This window comes from Heliconius melpomene, chromosome 20, assembly GCF_056956725.1.
Source record: "Heliconius melpomene rosina isolate 202511_hmr_F chromosome 20, ASM5695672v1, whole genome shotgun sequence".
NCBI classification, from domain to species: Eukaryota; Metazoa; Arthropoda; class Insecta; order Lepidoptera; family Nymphalidae; genus Heliconius; species Heliconius melpomene.
Genome location: NC_140408.1, coordinates 364950 through 388934, shown reverse-complemented (window position 1 = coordinate 388934; position 23985 = coordinate 364950). Strand labels below are relative to the sequence as shown.

The 23985-nt window shown below is 34.3% G+C and overlaps 1 protein-coding gene across 1 annotated transcript in view; it reads right to left on the bottom strand.

Moving 5' to 3' along the window:
* The window catches only part of Madm (MLF1-adaptor molecule), a 60114-nt gene extending 36139 nt beyond the window's left edge, over positions 1 to 23975 (bottom strand). The window contains exon 1 of the mRNA XM_085205415.1: positions 23526 to 23975. Coding sequence (XP_085061541.1) covers positions 23526 to 23651 — 126 coding nt within the window. The 5' untranslated portion in view covers positions 23652 to 23975. The remainder of the gene's footprint in view (positions 1 to 23525) is intronic.
* Between the last annotated feature and the right edge of the window lie 10 nt (positions 23976 to 23985).

The following is a 23985-nucleotide window of genomic DNA, read 5'->3' as shown; positions in this document are numbered from 1 at the left end:
TTACTTATTTAAGATAGTAGATCCTAGAGAACAATATGCACGCCAAGAAGAACAAAGTTCTTACATATATACGAGTATGCTAAGTAAGAGACTTTCATAATCCAAAGGAATTCCCAGTATTGTGTAAAGAAACGTCAAGTTATAAGAGAACAAGGAGACAAAAGTCGGGTTTTAGTAATGCAACATCATAATATGCTCTTCCACAATAGCTTGTAGGTTATAGTAACTGAAGTGGTTGTATGTGGGGTAGTTTACTTGACGTTATAGGCGCATAAGAAAGAATATCCTCCGTTGTGCCTAACCAGCTTATCTACGCTTTGTAATTCAAGTACGATCATTTTTCTGATTTAAATTTGTTCCCGACACTTGACATGGAGTTGCAATTGTCACTTTATAAATATACCTAGGCTATCACAGCATCACCTCTTCCTTATCTGTCACATTATTAGTTTGACTCGCATCCCGCTTTGAGTGCGAATTGAACCTTCTATCATCATATATACTTTACAACTGCACTAACATGCAACTGCAATAATATAGGTATGATATAGGACATTAATAGGTTGCTATTATACAACAAATAAGCGGCTTAGGCTAGAGCTGACCGCCAATGGGTGGTCGGTATTAAATTAATCTGATCTACTCATGTATACATACTAACTGTGTATTTGTGATGATTGGAAACATCGAATCGAATGGATAAAAATAATAGAATAAATCTATTAGTCGATAAGTTTTAGACTTTTATGATATTTTTTTATAACAAGCCCCATTCTTAAATAAATTCTATTCGCAACTTCCTTCATTAAGGACTTACATCTTTGCTACTGAACAAAAACGGATTTTATATATTTTTGCTTAGTAGCAAAAAGGTACAAAATCCCTTTAAAATCCTTTTAAAAATTAAATTTGTAACGTTATTTTAGCCTTGTTGTGAACGCGACCATTTTGGATTTGATTCCCACCAGTAGTAATGAATTATATGAATTATTTCCTCGCTCTGGCAACAATAGATAATATAACGAAGTTGAGTTCCGCCACCTAGTGTCTTAACTCTAGGTTCCCTCTCCTATTCTGCTCTATATGGGACACATTGTGAATCTGCAACACTATTTATATAAGAAAGAATTACAAACAACCATTACAAAGCATAAAAAACGGTATCCATATCCGCTGTATAATATACTTCGCATTCAATTTTTTTTTATGTGGGCTCTTCTATTCAAATATTGATGTTAGAAAGAGTCGTTAACCATCCGTCTGTTTTTCTAGGATATTTTTTTTTATTTTGGGATATATTAGGTAGTTTTTATATCGATATTAATCATATTTTTTGCTGTTCTATGATAAGTATTTTTTTAAACGTCCGCCGTCCAATGCTGACATGGGCCGACTCCCTCGTAGAACGCCAACTTTTCAGGTCTTGGGCTGTATATGTATTATATATATTTATATGCAGGTACCAGGGTTATCCCTGGCAACAAACGCGAGATTAACTCCAGAAAATTACTATATAATTAATATCATTATTGTGAACAAAAATATATTTAACTATTGCACAAAACTAAATGACTGTAATTATCTAAAAAAAATTAAACTAAAATACTAGTTTCTCAATAAATTTGGTAACCCTAGCGTGAAATGACATCCAGTAAGATAAACCATTGTATCATGTTTGAATGAACAGAGGAAAGGACACAAAAACTGTTGGTAGGGCGGACGAGCGTCTCGTCACGTACCCTCGTACCCTCGAGCCCTTACTGCTACACGTCATTTGTCAATATCAACAGAAGCGGCTCTGAGTGACAGACCAAATTATACTTGGAGCTAAATTAGAGATATACCTACCGATATTCTAAGTGTTAAGTAGAATATACTAATACCAATGCAATAATCTCTTTTGGCCATTCTGCCGTCTACGTTAAGTTCATGTAGATGTTTAAATAGGAATTATAGAAAATAGCAATGTATATAAATATTGCTCTATCAATGACGTCATCGCGTTGCAGGATATGAACGACCAAATACGGTGGTTGTGGCTTGAAACCACAACTCATGAAGTTTTTATATAATTAATTATAGTCAAACCAAGGTAATTTGAAAATAAGATTGAACATGAGAAATGTGTGATAACGAAATTACTAATTAATATTATATTTCCATAATATACCTACGTATAAGTACGGGGTACTACGAAAGTACCCCATTAATAATGTTAGAAATAGCCTTTGTCCTTGTCATAGCTTAATGTAGGTGAAACTAAATCCTTTATTTGCCCTCCTGAGGCTCTCGATGACCTCTAGAAATTTGGGAGAAAACTAAGGGTAGATAATTTAGACGAATGTCACTAATTGGTTTAAATAAACAAAATGACAGAGTTCATTATGGATATAAGTTTATGTATGTATAATAATATTCCGCAATCTGTTCCATGTAAGTAAGCTCTAAGTATGTATTTCCACAATTTACCTAGTCCAGAGCAAATATATATAAATATGACATTAACATGTTATATTTACTATTTATTTATTACATAGTGTAATATTATGTAAAATATCAAAACGATTCAATTGAAAATTAACACTCAAAGCAAAGCGATTGTCATACAAGAGCGAAATGATAAGTATATACATTTATATAATAATAAAACCATTTGAATCTGTGTTTCAATAAAAAAAAATGTGTCAGCGTTTAGCGAGTGAAGACATGTTAAAAGTAAAGATGTCTAGCATATAACGTGTTTTCGCGTCGCAGAGCCGCGGGCGCCAAAAGCGTGGGTTGCAATAAGCAATCCTGATTTTTAATGGCATCCTGACCTCATGACACACACTTATAAGAATATAACTGTTAAAATTCTAGAACAGCAACCACAAATTGCAACGGTCAAGGATAGCTGCTGCAATTAGTGGGTGTAATTAGCATTTCGCGAGACCAAGTTTAATACAGTTTATCTTTTAAATGGCCATTAGTTAGATTTAAATAAAGACAAAAACTTACAAATTTATTCCTTATTTACATTGAAATAATAATTAATTCTCATGAGAGTCTCAATTTTCCCAATAGTAAGTCCGGTATCCACCGCGAAAGAGAAATGGGCGGGTAAAACTTAGGCGGAACGGACTCCTCTTAAATAAAATAGGTTTACATTTCCATCTACAGTTTTGTATTTTATAATTACTTCGCTGTGCTCCCTAGAACTGTCCGAGTTCATTTCATTTCTTTCTGCTCGCTCTGACCTTTCAGCCCGACTATTTATTGGTCAACGTAGTCCTTAATGGGCCCACTCCGCTCGCGGTCTGAACTGAGATTTAGGCTAACACAAGTACTTCATCACATCATACATGGTAAGGTTAAGACGTAAGCGTTAGTTAAGAAATATTCATGCTATAAAAACATGAATAAATATGATAAAGAGAAACCTAGGCTGAAAGTAATTCCAATAAGCATTTCGGTTAGCGTAGGCAATACATCTATATGAGTCGTACTTAAAATGTCTGTAGAATATGTTCGTATACAATTCTGATTGAGCATAGCTCTCGTACAGACACGTGCCATAAGTAGGCAACTACAAGACCGGGCGACGCATAAGTTAGAGAATGGAGCGTGAATCACCACCAGCTACGGTGAATCACCGCGCCCCATGCCCATATAATTGGTGAGAGTCTAATAGCTAGTAGTCGCTTACGACTTCATTTGCGACTTTATTATATAATTCCGTTTTTTTTTCGTTTCCGGAGTAACAATCCTCTCTTAGTTCTTTCCTTTGTTATCTTGGCTGTGCGTCGTTTGTTAGTAACAAAACAACTTTATATATTATATCATACAAATAAATAAATATTTAACTAAATATTATAATATGAGATGACGGTTACGTCCCTACATATATGTGTTTGTAAGTAAATACGTATAAATTAGTTTTGGAGGCTGTCAGGACGGAACAGGATGAAATACTAGAATTAAAATAATTGAACATAGCTGATAGTCTCACTTTTTTAAGCCATGTTTGTACATACTTAAACTCGACACTGCTACTATTTTGGATAGCATATTTACACTTTTACATAATGATCAATGTGAAATATAATGCACAAATTGATAATAGAAAAAATAATTAATGCAATAAAACGCACATACCTAAGTGTAAAACGAAATGAACATTTCGGAAAAATGAACGATCCATAACCACTTGCGTCGTTAAGGAAGGGTGCAGTGTAACGACTATAAATAGCTTTTTAGTATAAAGCACGCCTGTATACTTAATAAAGGATGCCTCATGATGTTCTCAAGTGTCAATTAGCTATATGAGAGACAGGCGCTGTCTCGTCTGGGGAGAACGGGAGCGAGTGTGCGTAGTTGTACCATTCCATATAAATTCCAAAAAAATCCATATAAAGAATTTAATCAAATCTTAAATTAATTGTTATTTAAATTAGCTTCTAGAAGTTCCACCACTCAGCGTGCAATGTCTCAAGAATTCGGGAGAAAGTGGGAACGAAAGTGTTTTAAAACTAGGTTCACGGGTAGGGAACGTGCCTACCATGCTATGTGAGGCATACTGCGCGAGTTTATCTGATATCAACCACACGCGCCGGCTTATCTTCCTAAGAAACAGAACGTAATACTTACATAACATACATTGTAATCTATTCAAACAATAAGCTCTCGTCGCGAGCGATAGTGATATTGTTAAATAATATTCTAATTAATTATTATTACATTACTTGTAAAAGTCGCTTTGGTATGGCGGTTAACTTGTTAGTTGAATCATGAGGATCAAGGTACAGGTTTACATAACTCACAAAAAAAAGTATTTTATATATTCTCATTTGCACAAAGAATTTGCTTCAATATCTCGATAATACTACCGATAACAATATTCTATACAAAAATGCTCCGCCATAATAAATAACAATAAAGCGACGAAACGGTCGGTGCGGTGGGCGTGCCGTTAACAGTGTAAAGCAAACCTATTGTTGTCGTATAAAGTGCAACTATATATCATCGAAGGATAATATCCTATTGATAATATTTAGAACGGTAGGAAAGCGCTTCACCCGGGATACATGAGGGAGCACACCTGGGAATCTACTGTTAAGACACTCCGTTCCTATTAAGACATCCCCGTTCCCCACTTTCCGCTAAATTCTGGAAGCATTGCGTGTTGAGTGACGTCGCCGTGTCGTTCTGTGTCAGGATAAGTTGCCAGCACATTTATGCGTGGTTGTGTAACACTTGCAAAAACGATTGTGTAGTGCGAGGAGATAATCGCCTTTCAGTATTTACAAGTGACACTCGAGTGTGTTATGTAAGGTGACCTACTGCAAATGTTCTACACATACATCATTAACAACTGGTCTGTTTGTTACTTTATGAAAGACACTAGGGGAACTGCAAGAGATGAAGGTTTACATTTCATCGGTTCATAATTAAAGTTATATGAATTTAAAGTAATTAGTTCGACATAATTTTGATTAAATTAGCTACAAATTTAGTTTACAATGAATACATATTGTCGTTAAAAAGATAATGTTATTTAGAACATAAATGTAATTCACATAAGTAAATAAATAATAGAGTAGTTCAAGCGGGCGAAACTGCGAGCGGATCGCTAGTTAATTAATATATTTCATTTTAAACAGTTATTGGCGAGTTCATTTCCAATAACCCTCAGGCTGGCGTTTTTAAAGACAAGGAAAATATTTATTAAATGTATTTAATAAAGTAAACGTATTTATTTGTCAGAATGGGCCGTTATTGGTGCTGCCTGGCCGGCCATCTTATCCTTAACGAGGTTGGACACAATTAGGACAGATATCGGGAGACAACTGTGATAAAGGCATATAAATAGAGCCATTGACATGTTGAAACTTAGTTTAAGTCTGTATAAGAAACCATATTGTATATATTTAACACAATCTTTCCCCCGTGTGGAGATAAAACCCACAACCGTCGCGTTTTCAATCCCACGACGCGAGGGCCCGTACATTACATTTCATATATATTTCACAGCCTACGCGACAATTTGCAAGGCGTGAGATATTTATCGCCTCGCAACCTGATGGAGCGCCTTGGGCCTGTTGCCACGGGGAGCTTTTGGAAAGCTCGCGCACTCCCTCTACACTACAAGAGTAAGCTAACACTTGCACTATGCAAGTGTACGCGAGTGCCATATTTTATTTAAATGGTGTTTCTTGATATATGTTTTGTTATATAATAATTTTAATTTATATTGTGTATCACGCACTTAGCGGCTATGTTATATAGCGGGATACAGAGTGAAGCCATAAAAATGTTTGCTAGGCTGAATGATTTGATGACTTGTTGAATTTTAAGTTTCTTTGAGTCTTGGATAATCAATTTAATGAGGCAGACTACTAAGAAGCTATGAGCTATCAAATCTTAGATATTTCCATTTGACCACCCAGACGAAGCTGCGGGTTAAAGCTAATGCAAATATAATAATACACCAAACAAAATAGACGATAAAAGCTAACAAAACACTTTCTAAAGCAAACGGCAGACGAGAAAGGCATTTGTCAATAGCAATTATTTTTAGCGGCACAATGGCAGTACGAGACTACGAGTTACAGAGTAATATACCATGAAACATACATATTATACATGTTTTCAGTACCTATTGCCTTAATAAAGCCACGTGGGCGTCGTCGGCCCGTTCTGGGCGTGAAATGTATGGTATTTAATTAGAAGTGGAAAGCAGGGAAGCGTAGTAATTTAGTTGCGTGGGTGGTGATACCTCGGTAATAAGTCACTCCGTTCTCAACTTTCCGCATACTTTAGGCATAATATATTATATTGAGTGACGGCGATTAACGCAATTTTTGTGCAATGAATTAGTATATAATAAACGAATTTTGCCTTCACCGGCGTTATCAACTAAAAATAACTAATGCGTAGGTTATGACATGTCATTATAAATGCCCCAGATAACTCTTACCGCACACACAGATACGATTATCATTATAATTGTGATGTAGCTAATTCGAATCAGTAGTTAGCACGTTCAAGCAAAACACTCGCAGTTTTACAGTGTATGCTGCCGTAGCCTACTTATTGTACCTTAATAAATATACCTATTTATGTAAAATAATAGCTGTTATGACGTAGTAGGGCGGTGTTGGTAGACTAAGCGCGGCGTTAAGTTCAGCCACCACCGACAACAGCAGTTCTCGACAATAGGTGCCTATCCTGCTATGTCAGTAGCATAAAGATTTTTTTGAACATTATTTTAGTTATAGGAAATAACTTTCTCGTTAAAAAAAAATTTCATGACACTATGATAAAATGTGTCTATGACACATTTAGTAATTAAGTTAGATAAAAACATATTTTTTAATCAAAATAAAAAAGATAATAAACTATGCCGTTGTAAATTTTAAAAAACCAATGCAAGCCCGTTTAGAGTTTAAATCAGTGATAGCGGTGTAAGTAGTCGTAAATATTTATAGGAGGTCGTTAAATCCCAGCTCCATATCCAAGTTCTGCAGAAGGAATACGTAGTTACGTAATAAGTAGCAAGTTTTTATTTATATCTATCTAATTATAGGAAAAGTCCTTCTTTCACGCTTTTTCCCGAACAGCAGAGTAGGCAGAGGGAACGTTGTGTTACGATTCTCCGTTCCCCACTTCCCGCTCCATATTCCGGGATAGTGCGCATTGAGGGATAGGCGGAACTTAACACCACGAAGTGGTTTTCCAATGTATATCATGTAGAGTCGTACATAGAGACAAAGTTCGACTGAGCGAGTTTTCTAAGCTAATAATCTTATGTATATTTTAAGCGATTTAAAAAGGAGGAGGCTGTCAATTCGATTGTATATTTTTGTTATATAGAAGAAAAGTATCAAAACAGGCATAGGTAATATATTAAATTAGTAAATATTGTTGCTTCCAAAATATTTACTTTATTAAATAATAAAAACTCAACTACTAGTAAAAGTTAACAAATTAACAAAATAAATAACCCACCAGGAAAACAGCACAATGTTATAGCAATTCTAACAATAATTAAAACACAAAACATCCTTAAAAGGACTTCCTAAGGATCTACTCAAATTACCATATAAGGAACTGCGAAGGCAGGAACACAGACAATACTAAACAGCCAGATCCGGCGGACCATTCCGCTCGTGTCACGGCCCATTGGCTGCGTTCAATGCCACTGTTAGCAACAATGTTATTTGCATTACGTACCTACAATAACATGTTTCCTTTAGCTTCACGCTCTATCCCGCATATAGCAGGGTAGACAGAAATTACGAGACGAGAACCTAGTGTTATGACAGTCCTATTAAGACACTCCTGTTCCCCCATTTTTCCTTTGAATTGTGTGTTGAGTGGCGGAACTCAACGGATTTGGTTAAATACAAATAGGGACGATACACTATTATTACGAGCCGCTACAAGGGCGCAAAATGAACATAATGTAAATACAATTCCTTCCAAACGAGGATCAAAGTCCCAACCATCGCAATTACAGTCGTGCTGCGCGCCGAGACGTACATACACTATAAATAACTTTCCACTTTCGTACCAACACAGTCGGGTGATCAATAAGCAAGCAAATAGAAAATAATTCATCATCGTCCGTCATTGCTCGTATCACACGTCGAGTTTCATCTGGGCTCTGTGTTGCTTGTATGTTGTAGGTAGGTATAGTAAGGTCGACGAGTCGTGGCGGTCCTATAAGTTAAAAGAAGATGGCTGCGCAGATTTGTTTTTAGGATATTTTTCTGACTTTTCATTATTTTCTCTCCGAGTGTAGGTGCTGTGCGCAAGAACTCGGAAAGCCTGACTTCAAGGCGGCCACGATACATCGGCCGTACTGTACCTACACCTAGTTGTGCCTTTCTCCTATCTGAGCGAAAGCCATAAAATATGCATTAGATATTGTAATCCTTTGATATTATAGACATTACTTGGAGAAAGTCAGTAGTGTAGATTAATAGTACTGATTGGTATAAGTTAATTCACATAATGTGCGTGTTTGTAACTGTCATGAGTTAGAATTAACTCGATTAATTTATATTAAATTTTGAGTTAGAACTAGTAGTGGCCTGAAAATGTGTCAGAATGGATTTTAAGATGTGAAATGGTAAAGCTGATTTATTGTCGCTCCTGTAGAACATTCGAGATACCTTAATTTCAGCTTTTTAAAATCATTTTCAGATTATAATCGATAAAATAATTTTGTTAAAATATTAACTACTCAAACATAGTCCTTAATAACATATTAAGTGCCTAGTTATCATAGATTATACCAGCGTTATCACAAAAACATTCCTAAAGAATCCACGTCTCGGTAACAACTACAAGCACGAGAGTGCGCACAACCACAGACAGCCTGTGCGAGATAAGATAAATCCCGACCATTAACAACCAGTTAAGAAGTGACAAGGGAAACTAGAAGGCCAACAGTGTAACGACCGGAAAACATTAAAATACCTAGGTATCTAGTAGTACGTCTGAGGGTGTCGTGGCGCAGTTGCCAGCGCCCACAGCGCCTTACTATAAACGCGACGGTTGCGAGTTCGATTTAGGGGTGTGAAATATTTATATTTCGTTGCTCTGGTAACAATTCCGCTATTAACCTGCAATGTATAGTAAAGCCGGAAAGTGGGGAACAGATTGTCTTAACAATAAGTTTCAGCTACTGTATGCGGAATATACTGTGAAGTTAATAACTAAAAAATATAGTTTATATAGTAGAAGTTAAAATACGGTATGGGAATATTCTGCTAAATGGGTACCGTTTACATGTTCTTGAGCGACTCACCATGCGTTTCTAAACACAAAACGCGGCGTTGAGTTCCACCACTCGCTGGGCGCTGTATAGATAACGGAGTGTGAACCTAAACGAACATTTCTAAACGCTTCAGCGGGCTATGGGAACTAGTTAGAAGCCGCGCCGCGATCATTGATCCCGCCCTCCCGGCCACTGAGCAGCGTCTCTTTAGACAACCACCTTTCTCTTGTCTGGCGGCCGTCTGGGCGCGTGCATAACACTTTCACAGCCACGCCGCGCCGGGCCGCAGCTAGTTGCATTTCGAGCGATCGGTTTTTATCTATTCTATTCTAATCTATTATTGGACGCCATTGAGTTGTACGGATGGAAAAAAACTGAACTGATTCATGTTATCTAAGAAGTGTGATAATGAATGAATTTGGTCTACCTATGTTGTTCTATGTATAGATAGAGGAAAAACGGAATGATACATTATTAAACAACATTTTATAATCTTTTAATCTCCCCTCACATCCTGAATTCAAGACTCAAGACGCATATTAAGTTGCATAACTGAACGCAGCACTCTGTCTTACCAGAGCGGACAAATGAAAATATTAATTCCCTCAAATGAGAATTGAACCACAACTTTTGCGCTTCCAATCAGATGCTTTCTCACTGAGTCATGATTCCGCAGTATGTGAAGATATATGTATGGAGCTGTTCAATTAAAAAAAAAGAGTTTTAATTATTTAAAAAAACGTTATCTCTGTTTCACGTCATTATGTAAATAATTTACTCACAAATTATACAAAATTTACTTACTTATATAAAATACATTTACTTCTTACATAATATAATAATTAAATAATTTTTATTAAGATATAAGTAGATGGAATTATGTTTTAGTTAGATTAGCGTTGTTTCTGTGGTAGTAGCAGCTTCAATTTTGTATTGAAATAATATTAACCGCGGATAATATTTAATTATTGACCGCAATAAAGGTTATAATAGTTAAGTGAACTTTCAATTTAGCCGTATGTATATAAAAAAAACATAGATTTTAAGGTTCTCCTGCAAAGTTATTGATTTTCACCTCCGACAATGTTCATTGTGATAGTTCTACTATAACTCCAAGTGAAGTTAGACGTTGCGCAGGGGCAGAAAGAAACGTGCGACTGTAAACCGCACAGGTTGTCGGTTCTTAACACTAGGTTCCCAGGTTCCCTCTGTCAACCCAGCTACGTGCGGGATAGAGCGTGAAGCAAGTGTGACGCGCTCCTAAGTTCGAGCAAACCAACATTATATAAGCGGTGCCAATATAATAAATGGGTGTAATTAATTAGACCACTCGAAGGTGAACGTACGGTTAATGAAATGGTTATCGCGTTGAAAAAAGCAGTTATATTCATGCCTTATTAGTGTTTAGACGTAAATATTTATAAAAGTCAGCGAGAGCCTTGACTTTGTAAGCTTGGCTGAACCGAGTTAACCTTCAGAAAAGGTGGCATTTCTTTTATGTGCGCAATGTGAGAGCGATTTTCACTGCGATGGTAGTAGATTCATTTCCCACACAAGGAAAATGAATTAGTTTCGCTTTAAAAAATAACAGTGCAGCATCGAGTTCAGCCACTCAGTAACTCGAATTCGTTTTTGATTCACTATTATCATACATATTTTGTTATGATACGATCAGTGTCAAAGTAAGCAATATCGATAAACGGAACATAAAATTTTATTTCCCATTTCCTGTATTACTTACACTTTAAATTTTAATAATTTTAAAATCTTGCAAAATTTCTCTCCATTATTTCTCGTTCGTCTTTGCATATAACAGTACAGAACTTATACTACGTATCTTCTGTCATATTCACGTATTGGGCACTACCTGTATCTAATGTCACAGTGACTCGATCCTCCACTTTTTGTCGAATTATCAAGGTCAATGTCAATTTTCGCCACTGTATTGAGTGGTTGAATTCAACTCTCAGCTTTGTCTGTAAATATAATTTCTTCATGTGAGGATCGAAACCGTAAATCATAACCATGTGCTTATTATCCTTAACATGTACCTACTGTATATATAATTTTCCCTGACGATTCTATAATCTGAACTAATTATAATAAATATAGAGTAAAAGAGACACTTTCAAAGAGGCCATTAAAATAAAACCCAACGCCATAAACATCTTTAATAAATACAAAGAGGTTTAAGAGCATCCCATTACATGCGAATGGTATAGATGGATATTTAACTTGAAACGAAGCTACCTGTAACGACATATCTAGCAATAGTTGATTTATGTAGGCAAAAAGAACACTCTCACTCTCCACTCCACACTCCGTTCTCTACTTTCCGCTCGAAGTTCGTAATTCTGGGGTCACTGCGTGTTGCGGGCGACGACTAGTAAAATACAAAAAATACAATACTTACCAACATCAATCAATAATATAAGTGTATCTTCTAAATATCTTTCTAGAAGTAATCTGAAGTATACATAAATAATTAAGTATATAATAAGAAAACAAGTTTAATATTAATATATTAGTAAAATTTTCATATAAATTTAATAATGGACTTAAAATTAGCAAGGTATTAGTTACATTACCATAAGACGAGACGACATTGACGCGACCTCGACATTGACGCTTGTGTTTGGGCGATTTGCTAGATTATCTAATTGGATAGTGTTTAGGTCTGCCTGGATTTTAAACTGTTATTATTACAGTAAGGCATTTTTATTACTTTAACTTTTCGTTATTTAAAATGAGCATTATAGAATACTCGTACTAATAAATTTTCGCTACCACTGCATATCTTCCACAGTATGTTTCAATATTGAGTTCCATCTAATCACCTCGCAAAGTCAGGAACCCGAGCCCCTTTCTCTCTGTCACCCTACTATATGTGGGATACAGCGTGAACTTGAAAACCTACTGTAATTGGAAGTTTTTAAGTAAAAAGTTAAAAACACTTGATTCGATGCATTAGGTAAGAGGGGCAAATAACCAATTTTAACACTAGCTGTCACATACAAATAAATTTAAAATATATGTAAATCAAATAGGTAACTACTTACATTCTACTATAAATTTAGAAAAAAAAACATAATTTCATACTCAGAAATCATTTTACTAGTACTCATTCTTAGTAAACCCAAAGGGATTTAATTTTTCTTTACACTTGCGTAGTTGCAATCCATTAAGTGGATGCAAATATGCAGGTAGCTGCGCGTAATTGTGGCGGAGCGGAGGGATGTAGGGGAAACACTGTGCGAGCTTTAATGAGAGCCCAGCGCTGCGGTACTGTGGAGCTATTCCTACAATTCTTTTAGTTAACTCGTCTTTTTATAACCTGCAACACACTTTAATAGTGTAGCTGGTAATATCCACTCAATGATTGTGTATGCGATTTTTACTGGAAAAATTATTTCGCACGTCCCCGCTAGAGAGAACAGATATAACCCTAGAATGATCCGCGCGGCTATTATAATACAAAAACATCCTAATTTGAATAGAGAAGATGGTTGGAAGCTTCTTATCACCTCGTAATCATTCATAAAACTTTGAAGTCTCAAATCTACCACACTGCTTCATGTTTTTTACAATAACATGCCTCTCCTCCAAAATCATCGATACAGTGTTCTCGAAGGTCACTTGAAAGCTTCGACTGAGTGACAGCTTCGGCGCCTCCCTTTGCCTCGTTACCAGGGCGAGGAAGTATAGCGAGGAGGAATATTAAAATATTTCATTTTCTCAATTGGGATTTAAAACCCACAACGTATCGCGTTTACAATCGTACGCTTACCCTGCCACTGGCCTCAGTAAACATGTTACATAATATAATTATGCCGCAAATAATAAAAAATAACAAAGAATGTATAATAAACTAGTGGACCCGTACGCGGCTACGCCCGCTTGAACTATAAGAATATTTATTAAATATATTTATTTAATTATTTTCAGTTTTCAATAGAGAGATGCGTTAAGCAAGCTCATTTTGGGTGACGTTTTCTAACAACAAACTTTGTAAATCGTTGCTTAGCAACGACAGTTGTTATTAACACAGTTGTCAAATTAATAAGTATTTTAATATATTGGTATATATCGAAAATATTACAAATATGAGAAAAAAAAGTATCCTATGTTCATCCCGAGACCCTCAAGTATCCCTGTATGAGTATTATATCACAATTAAATTAGCGGTTTGGCCCTGATTGCGTAAAAGACAGACAGAGTTACTTTCGAATTTATAATATAGGTATGGATAATATGCTACCTGAAATATCGATATGCAAGTTATCTAAAACATTACAATATAAATAACTGAATTATGGAAAGCAGTAGAAAATATCATGAACAAATAAATAGTTCGCTGTTTATGAGTCACATGGCACATTTAAGCGTTAATTACTTACAGCTTCGAATTGTTGTGTTAAGTAAATGCTTTGGATATATATTTTTGTGTTAGATAGATTTTTTGTCGGAGAAGGCCATGGTGCACTTTTAGTTATATCCATTGGAGCACGGCGTTAAACTGTACGTAAAAGCTAGTCTATACATATTATAAAATGATAACTGTTTATACAAGATATATAAACAAAAATAACAGTATTTATCGGTTTTTCTTTGCGTATGTGCACGCTTATTCTAGAAACAGCTTAACTGTAATACTGCAGTCCAAGCGGGCGAAGCCCCGATGAGGTCGCTAGTAATACATAAAAATATTGAGCATAAATACACAGGTAGTCACATTTACAGAGCGCGTTGGTGGTCTTGCGCTCTTACAAATGATAAAGTTGCAAGTAGGGCGGCATTAAATACTCGCTACTCGCTTGGAACCAATACATAAGTTTAATCTATTATAGGTGGAACCGCATTATTTAATATGTAAATAACTCTGGCAGAGCGGGGCTGGATATAGTTGCGTATAAAATACTATGACACTGCAAAGTTAAATATAAGTATAATTTAGTGACACGACGGTGTGGGTTCGATATCCATTTTGGATAAGGTTATTATTGGTACTAAGGCAAAGAGCGGTGTTGACTTCCGGCACTAAAAGCGCGGTTCCTCAAAAACTCGCCGAAGGGCCCTCAGAGAAGATTTAGTACTGGTTCGCCATCAAATAGATACCTTCAATATTAAAAAAGGTTATATTAGTCTAATGGAATAATAATATAATATACTCTTTGTGGACATCCTTTTAAAAGCATCAAGCCTTTGTGGATTAGACTTACAAAGCGTATCATAAGCTTTTAAGCATTATCCATTTACCCTTTTTGTGAACTGAACCCGTACCCATGACCCTTTCATGTTAAAACAAAGACACTTACATAAGAAAACAAAACTTGGCTATAAGTTGCAGATCGCGTGCAACGGTGCCATTGTTTTTGTGCAAAACGCGATAATACCCACACGAAAAGGAAAAGCTCGTAAGATATCACAAATTTTGAGTGATGTCGTCGAAGACTCGGCATAAAGGTTGTTTATACTTGAGGGTGTCATGGCGCAGTTTAACCATAAACACGACGATTGTGGGTTCGATTTCCACAAAAAGGAATCAATTATTTTCCTTTATGATTTTTAAAACTTTTGTCTGTTTGTCTGTGTGCCTGTATTATTTATTACAATTGATTCATAAATAAATAAGTTACATCAATTTAAAATATTTTGTTCGACAAAATTCCTACTTGATAAAATTGTTATTTTTTCTTAAAGTAAACTTAATTAAAAAATCGTATACTTCAAGCGGACGAAGTAGCGCGAGGGCCGCGCGTATTTAATAAAGATATAAATATATCTTCACGGCTTAAAATCTAATGCATGTGTCATCGTTTGAATGACATGCCTACTGTAATGTAGGTATATGCTAATTTATATGTTGGCAACACCGCCGTGTGGACTGTAGACAACTGTCATAGCAATTAACGCGTCGTACATCTTAAAATACAAACAAAACGATAGCACTTAGCGATAGTATTCAAATTAATAATTTAATTTGTCAACTTCTATGACAGCTTCGCGGAAGTCTAATAATAGGTAAAATTGATATAGTAATTTTGTCTAGAAAGGATACTTTACAGGTAAAGGCAACAACAGGCAACATCACTCGTCACGTCTGTACTCAGACATACCTCAAAATAATATACTTTATATTCCATTCCATTCCAATGTTTTAAATTATTATCAATAGTTTTTTTCTCAATATAAATTATATTAAAAAACCATCGGGTCCAAGCGAAGTAAAACATGGCTAAATTTTTTCTGTTTATTATAATCACATCTATTTTTTTGTCAAAACAAATCAACCTATAAGTTCAATAGATTTCGCATACTCAACTATGATTGGTTAACGGAGTCGATAAGAAATGCAACTTTCATCGAGTCATCGTAATTCATAAATAGATTATCATTATAAGTAATTTCACTTTCGGACAAGAGTGCCGTCAAACTTAACTGTTAAAGTTGACCTAGAGACGTGTGGTCAGAGCATGAGAGTCATAGTGAGCTTTAATACCACGTGTTAAGAGCTTAATATAATATTGAACTGACTATAAAAAATGATGGCAAAAAAACAGAACATATCGTGATGAATCATCTGCCGGTGAATAAAATGTGTCACGTGGCACACTTCTTAGGTAGGTGAGGTATTGTGGTAAAATAGAATCTAGATATTTTGTATAGGACATACTTTCACCCGCGGCGTTGTCCCCCTGGTCAAGAGCACACATGACACATTCTACGTCAACCCCCAATAAATGTACTATCAACCTACACGGTGATCATTACTCGGATAAAATCGAATCCCTGATGATGATGTTGTAAGAACGGACAGTGGTGGTCTATCTGTGTATCTATCGAACATGAACATATAAATTACAATGTATCAAAATGTTTCTACTTCAAGCTTATGATTACAGTGTGTATATTTTCAACTTGCATGTATCTATTTAATCTAAATATACGGAATACTTTATATAAATTTTTACATCTAAACATATATAGACATGACGTATGTGTACCTTTAAGAAAATATTTATTTACAATGTACCCCACACATAGCAGGATAGGCAGAGGGAACTTAGACCTGTAGGATTCAATTCCCACTCTGGTAAATGAACCGTGGTGGACAACGGAATGTCTTTACACTAGGCTCCCTCTGCTTACCCTGTTATGCGAAAAAATAGTAACTGTTTTTTTATACTATAAGTAATAAATAGAGATATAATATACCTAACGTACACATAAATATTAAGTAAGTAAAAATTAAACTTGTGGTCTTAACATAGTCAAAATGTTAATTTAAATTAAGAAACCAAAAAGAAATAGCAAGTTTTTACTCTGAACAATAAATCTCAGGCAATTTACTAAGTAGCATTAAACAGATTAGACCAAATGAAGCTATGCCGTCGTTCTTGATGACGCACCCTGAATATTCCTGAGTACACCTACATTAAATTAAGCGGTCCCTCGTTCGTCGGCTTGTAGTGGGTTATGGCACTCTCTAAATTTTACATAATTTTTTATAGTCTACTAAAAATATGGTTGGTCTAGCTTTGATGACCACAAAAGTAAGATATATATTTTCTAGTCGAGAGTATTTGTCAAATTTCTGGGTATTACTTATTATTTCTGGTATTTATATTAGTGTTATATGTTATATAATAATTCTTCTAAAATATAAAGTCAAAAAGTCACTAAATATAATAGCAAAAAGATATTAAATATAATAGGTACTTTTAAATTTTACTTTTATTTTTTTACCGTATTTTTTTAAAAGATTTATATAATTAATAAACAATGTTCTCTAAACGATTAATCAATGTTATCTAACATCAACAGCACCCATCAGTCAATATTAAAATTACTTTTTTTACAAAAGTAAACCTTTTTAGGAAACGTATAAGAATTTAAACGTATTTGAACCCGAGTCTCTTGGAAGCCGTACAAGGGCTCTGACCACTAAGCCGTAACTAAGGTACCTGGAGATTCTCATACGCTTGTTAAAATTTATGTTGTGAGCATCTCTGTAAGGAGGTCTATATAAATTGTCACTACCCAGAGAAAATTGCTTACAATTATCATTTGATAAGATGCTATTCTTAATACATATTTAGAAAAGGTGTGTGTAGAACAACACATAACAAAATTAAAATTATTAAACTCCAAAACAGCGTTAACTTTATATTTCCATTGCATACTCAACAAGTCCTTCAAATCTCTTAAAGATATATATAAACAACTATTCGCAAAGTAACAGATACGACATTGAGTCTAGGTCACAAATCTGACAATTGACGATAGGTATAAGGAAGGCCGGAGAGGAATAGCGCTCAACTGTTGACAGATAGACAGATGTCCGATTGTCATACCGCTAATTATATATAATATACTGGGTTCTACCTGCGGCTTTGCCTGCGTGGTTAAATAGAAATAACATACATACATTTCAAATACCGGAGGTAGCTTGGAGTATGATATTACAAAGTTGAAGATGATGTTTGGTGGAACGGTATAATCTCAGTTATCGAAAAGACTAATTATTAATTACTGATGTAACCCGCTGTACCAGTCAGTCAGTGTCAGAATCACCTATGGTACTTAAAATGTATCATATGTCATATTACATATATTACTTTTAGTAGTTCTATTTGACAAGATCGGACTAACCGAATCGGGAAAAAGAAATACCTATATATTTTTTTTAAGCTTTACGCTGTATTCTGTACATATGCGGATCCTGGTGACCTAGTGTACACTCCATTCCGATTAAAACACTTTTGTTTTTTACTTTCCGTCGAATTCTGGAGGCACTGCTTGTTGAGTGGTGGAACTCGACGCCGCTTTACCTCGGTAACAGAGAACGTAAATGAAAATATTAAATTTCTTCAAGTGGGAATCGAGCCCACAACCTGTCATGTTTACAGTTCCACGCCTGTGCCATTGTGCCGCTAATGGCGCAGGAGAACCCTGCTATAGTGTAGGTACAAATCTCATTGTTTGTTATATTTTATTTTATGTGAAGCGCACTTTTACGCTACATTTACTACCAGAAGTGTTTTGGCAACTGTAAGATGCCTTACAATATTCTTATTGAAAAAAAAATGCTTGATGTGAAAATGAAATTAGTTTTCGTTTCGTTTTGTAATAATAATATAATATTAATTATAATATAATAATAATATCAAATAATTCTGTAGAGAAAATAATTTTGAACTGAACCTGATAAGAATGATAAGTAATTTTAACCAACACTCCATTTGCCTTTGCCAGTCATACACCTAGAGCCAACAAAAACTACCTCCTAAAGTAATAAGTTTAAAAAAATATAAAATCAAGTAATAAACTTTAACAATGCGTACAAGCTACTTTTTTTTTTGTAAACTTTCAAAAGAATCGTGATTATTTATTTAGAACTATAAAATACAGGAAGGAAAGAGTAAGCAAAAACAGCCAGACATATAATTGATTTTCTACGAATATTGTACCGAAGTCGAGCTGAAAACACAGTACTACTATATATTGTTATACGAACATATAGAAATGAGTTTTCGGGCATTTTATTAGGCTGTAGTGTAATTACTTTTCCTACCCTTATTACCCTTTATTACTTGAAACGATTTTTAAGTTGTTATATTAGAACATCATTGAAGCTAGTATTAATAATAATAAAATAATTTTAAAAACATAGAGACGTGGAGATTAGTGTTTTGATACTAGGTTGTCTCTGTTTACCCTCTTACAGGTGTGCTTTAAATTAAACAATAATAAAAAAAGCGTAGGGTCGAGTTCCGCCACTCAACACGCAATAGTAACGGAGCGTCATCACTAGGTTCCCTCTGCCTTCCTTACTATATGCGGGATAGAGCGAGAAACTAAAACGAACATATAAACACAGTGCACACAATTACCAACAATTTGTATACACAACGTCTCAATACTACAGTTTACAAACCGCGTATTCGCAGAAGAATATCTATGTTTACGCTTCAAGGAAAATCGCGGACGTCATTGTTTGACAGTCCAGAGTCGATTAGAAAAGGTGCTCATTAAATTAGCACTCTACTTGACTTGACGTCGACGACGGCACCCAATACTCCATGAAGTCGTTTAATCTTGTTGTATTACTGTAAGATAATATACATTTTTGACCGTATTTTAAGTTATTGGATCTATTAAATAGAAATAATTCTCTTTAGGTTAATATATTCTTCAAAAAGTAGTTTAGGACTGACAGACAACGCACAGACGAAACTGCAGGAACCTACACACCAAATTTTAAAAACTTAAATTAATCTTGATTGTGTTATGGTTATTGCAACAATTAAATTTTAATTGTTTTATTCAGATATAATCAATGCTTACAATCTTTTGTTTATGAATAAATATTATCAAAAGTTTTTTAATGATCATCCTTTATTATTATTTGTTCTTAATTAAATTTTAAAAATAAAATACAATTTTTTATATCTCATAATAATTTAGTGCAATACATAATACATTTAAAAGGTTGCCTTATATAAATTGTATTTAATTAAAATAAATAGAAATATATTTAAAAATAATTTATTATAATAAGTTAAGTAAGCTAACATGACTGATTTAATACGTCATAATGTGAGTAATCGCATAAAAAGCATAATTGCGTCAATTTGATACGCACGCTTTCAAACATTGTTTAAAATACGTCACAACTCACAAGTATTACAGCTGTAGGTAGATTGTTTAATAAAAGTTTCTTATCAGCCTCACGATGTATCCCGCACGTATTGGAGTCGGCAGAGCGAACCTAATTAATGTTAAGTCACTCCGTTCCTTCGACCGAAGAGATTAAAAATATAATATATTATATTTTCTCGAGTGAGACTAGAACCCACAACCGTCGCGTCTACAGTAATTTTATAAAGCTGTAGAGTTCTTTTGGTTGAAAGGGTTTATCTCACGAACTACACTACATACTGCTTAGAATTGAAAATAATCTTTTTCTGTTTGTTAGTCTAGTGACTAGACTCTAGTCATCCACTGTACCAGAGTTATCTCGTCAGAGCTACTAAGATATAATCGATTAGGCATTAAAACTTAGACGAGCCTAGAAAGCGACAGTGATGGGTTGCGCAAGCCGAAACGTCGGTCAGTGACCGGCGCGAGCGCGGGGAAAGTCACTTTAATTGAATGCGTACGCGCAGCCTAATGAGAGACACTTAATTACGTGTACTACTAGGATTGTTAATACTATAATGTAGGTTATTGCTAATATCGTCAATTGATGGTCAAGTTGTAATCTACGCTACTAAATACAGCAAATACGATATATATTGGATGCTTTTCCCTTTTAGAAACATAATTTGAATCTAGAACAGCTTTTGTTTTTGTACGATCGAAAGCAATATTGCTGAAAGATGTTTGGTGAAGTGTTAAGTAAAGACCAAAATTATAAATTGTCACAAATGTAGAACTAAATAAAATGATACGAGGGCAGTCGTGGCGCAGGGGCACAAAGTGTGACTGTAAACGTGACTGGTTTTTGGACTGGTTCGATCCCTATTCGAGAAAATGAAATATTTATATAAATTTACATTTCCATTTCTTCGCTCTGGTGTCGAGGCAAAGCAAGTCGTTGAGTTCCGCCAGTCAACACGCAATGCCTCCAGAAATCGGCAGAAAGAGAGGAACGGAGTATCTTAACACTAGGTTTCCTCTGCCTACCCTGCTGTTTGTTGAATAGTGTGCTGATATTTTTTTTGTAATTTAAATAAAATAATAAAGCTAGAGAAGTGTATTATTTGTTATCATTTCATATGAACATTGAGAATTGTACTGAAAATATCTAACTAATATCTGACTACAGCAAATGCAATATAAGCATGTGGCTGTTATTGTGGCAGTAGGAATCAAACCCCCACTCATTGCACTTACAGATACACTTGTGCCACTGAATTACAATATTAATAATAATCCTTATTAATATTAATAATATTATTGAGCGGATAATAGATAATTAATTATAATTACAATGATATTAATAAGGGTATAATATTCTTATAATATCAGATTTTTTCTGCCCGTCTAGCCGGTGCTGACCTTTGATTGAAAGACAGGTACCAAGTGGGTAGTTCAGACAATACCAAATCCTTATAAATATGAGTGGGATAATCAAGTCTCCATTGCAGTTAAAAAGTAAATATAACATATACCTAGATGATGTTATAAACTGACTCCACAACTATCCATATTAAGTTATACTTATTATCAAATAATATCTTAAAACCAAAAAGAATTTCTCAAAGAAGCATAAAGTGGTATAATATATAATGTGTCACAATAAAACAGATCTATTGAAACAACAGATAAAATTTATAACTTAATGATGACAGATAAACATGATACCTAAGTCAATTTTAATATAAAAATATATTTAACTATTTATACAAGGTTAATGTAGCACACCCAAGGGTAGCATGTAGACTCTCATAGCATGTACAAAGCATTTTATCTAACAGTGATGGCAATTATTCAAAAAAAACAAAAATATTTCATTTTCCCTGAACGGAGATCAAAGTGAAAACCATGTATGTGGTCAGACAAGAACAATGGTCTCAGATTCTTCTTTATTCTGGTAAACTTCAAGAATTACTGTTAGCTACAATTTATTTAGAAGTAAATCAGGTTTATTAGTCAATATAATCTATATTAATTACTTAGATTGGACAATTTCAATCATATTATTCATTTAGGTTGAATTATATGTTGTCAATGCCTTCATAATAATCATATCTTATCTTTAATCTATGTTTAGGGAAAAGTAAGAAAAAAATGAGTTTAAAATTAAGAAATAATTATGGTATGGTATGGTTCTTGAAATCTGGTGTTAAGAAATAATTATATGTACTATGACAATGTTTTAATGTCACAAAAAAAATAACAAGCTGTTGTGGTGCAGCAGGATAACTTATGATTGTAAGTGCATTGATTGTGGATCTAAACCCCACTCAGACATTTGATAATTTGCATTTGTTGTGCACAGCACTGGTAACAATGCAAAACTCAATACTGTATTGAGTTCAGCAACTCAACTTATTTTATAACAAGCTCGTAGAAATTTGTTTATATATTTGAATTAAATGGATATTTGTAGTAAATAAACAGCTTCAAACTTTAATGATATCAAAAAAAGAAACAATCTGTTTCAATTTTTTTACTCAGAGAATTAAAAATATAATTATTCTTCCAAGTAGAAAATTAACCTACAATCATTGATTGTATTTACAGTGAGATACCATCCCACAATAGCTATTATATTAAAATATGGAAATTAACTAGTTAAAATGTTGATTTAATGCTTTTTAATATTCAAATATTTCTTAACTGGTTACATATTTTTATGTAATAATAAGAACATTAATTTGAATTTAAAATAACTAGGTATTTTTACTACATAATAATGTAAATTATAACTATTATGATATAAATACAATAAAATTGTAAAAATTATATAGTAATTTATTAAGAAAATTTCATCCAATGTTTGTACTATAGAAATGTAAAATGCATATCATTATAAAACATATCTTTTCAATTCCTAATGGAACAGAAACACACAAAGACAATTCTATTAGACGTTTTGAAAACAAAACTGCAATTGCGTCTTATTTTTTACAATATTTGCTAACCTTGTAAATCAGCTGATGACATCTTTGTTCTGGCCTACATTTCAAGTGTTTATATTGCGTGTCAATATAAAATATAATATATAAATTGATAAAATACAATTAAAGCTTACCTCTTCCCTGCGTTTCAGCCATCGGCCACAAGGACTCTCTTCCAGGATCTCGCTTTCATCCTCCGAGTCCTCACCACTCTCCCTGGGCGACTTGCGCTCCTTATCAATACTCCGACCACCCGACATAACACCGACTTTACACACGCAGTCTACAACAATACTTCACTAATGTTTTCAACAAGAAAACACAAGGAAATATAATCAAAATACACTTTTTCTTGTAACCATAACCACAAGCAAGGTTGCAAGACTGTATGTCACTAACGTTTCATTCCTATACATTATTCGCAATACACAGAATGGAAAACGTATTTTAGTTTCGAGTTAAACGATTTCACTACACCAAGCAATATAACGCACTGAGGCCAGCGGGCTTAGTCATTATAATTGAAATAAATTGTACACCGGCGTATCTCTCGACGTATTTCTGTTCGACACAAATATAAAACTATAGACACGT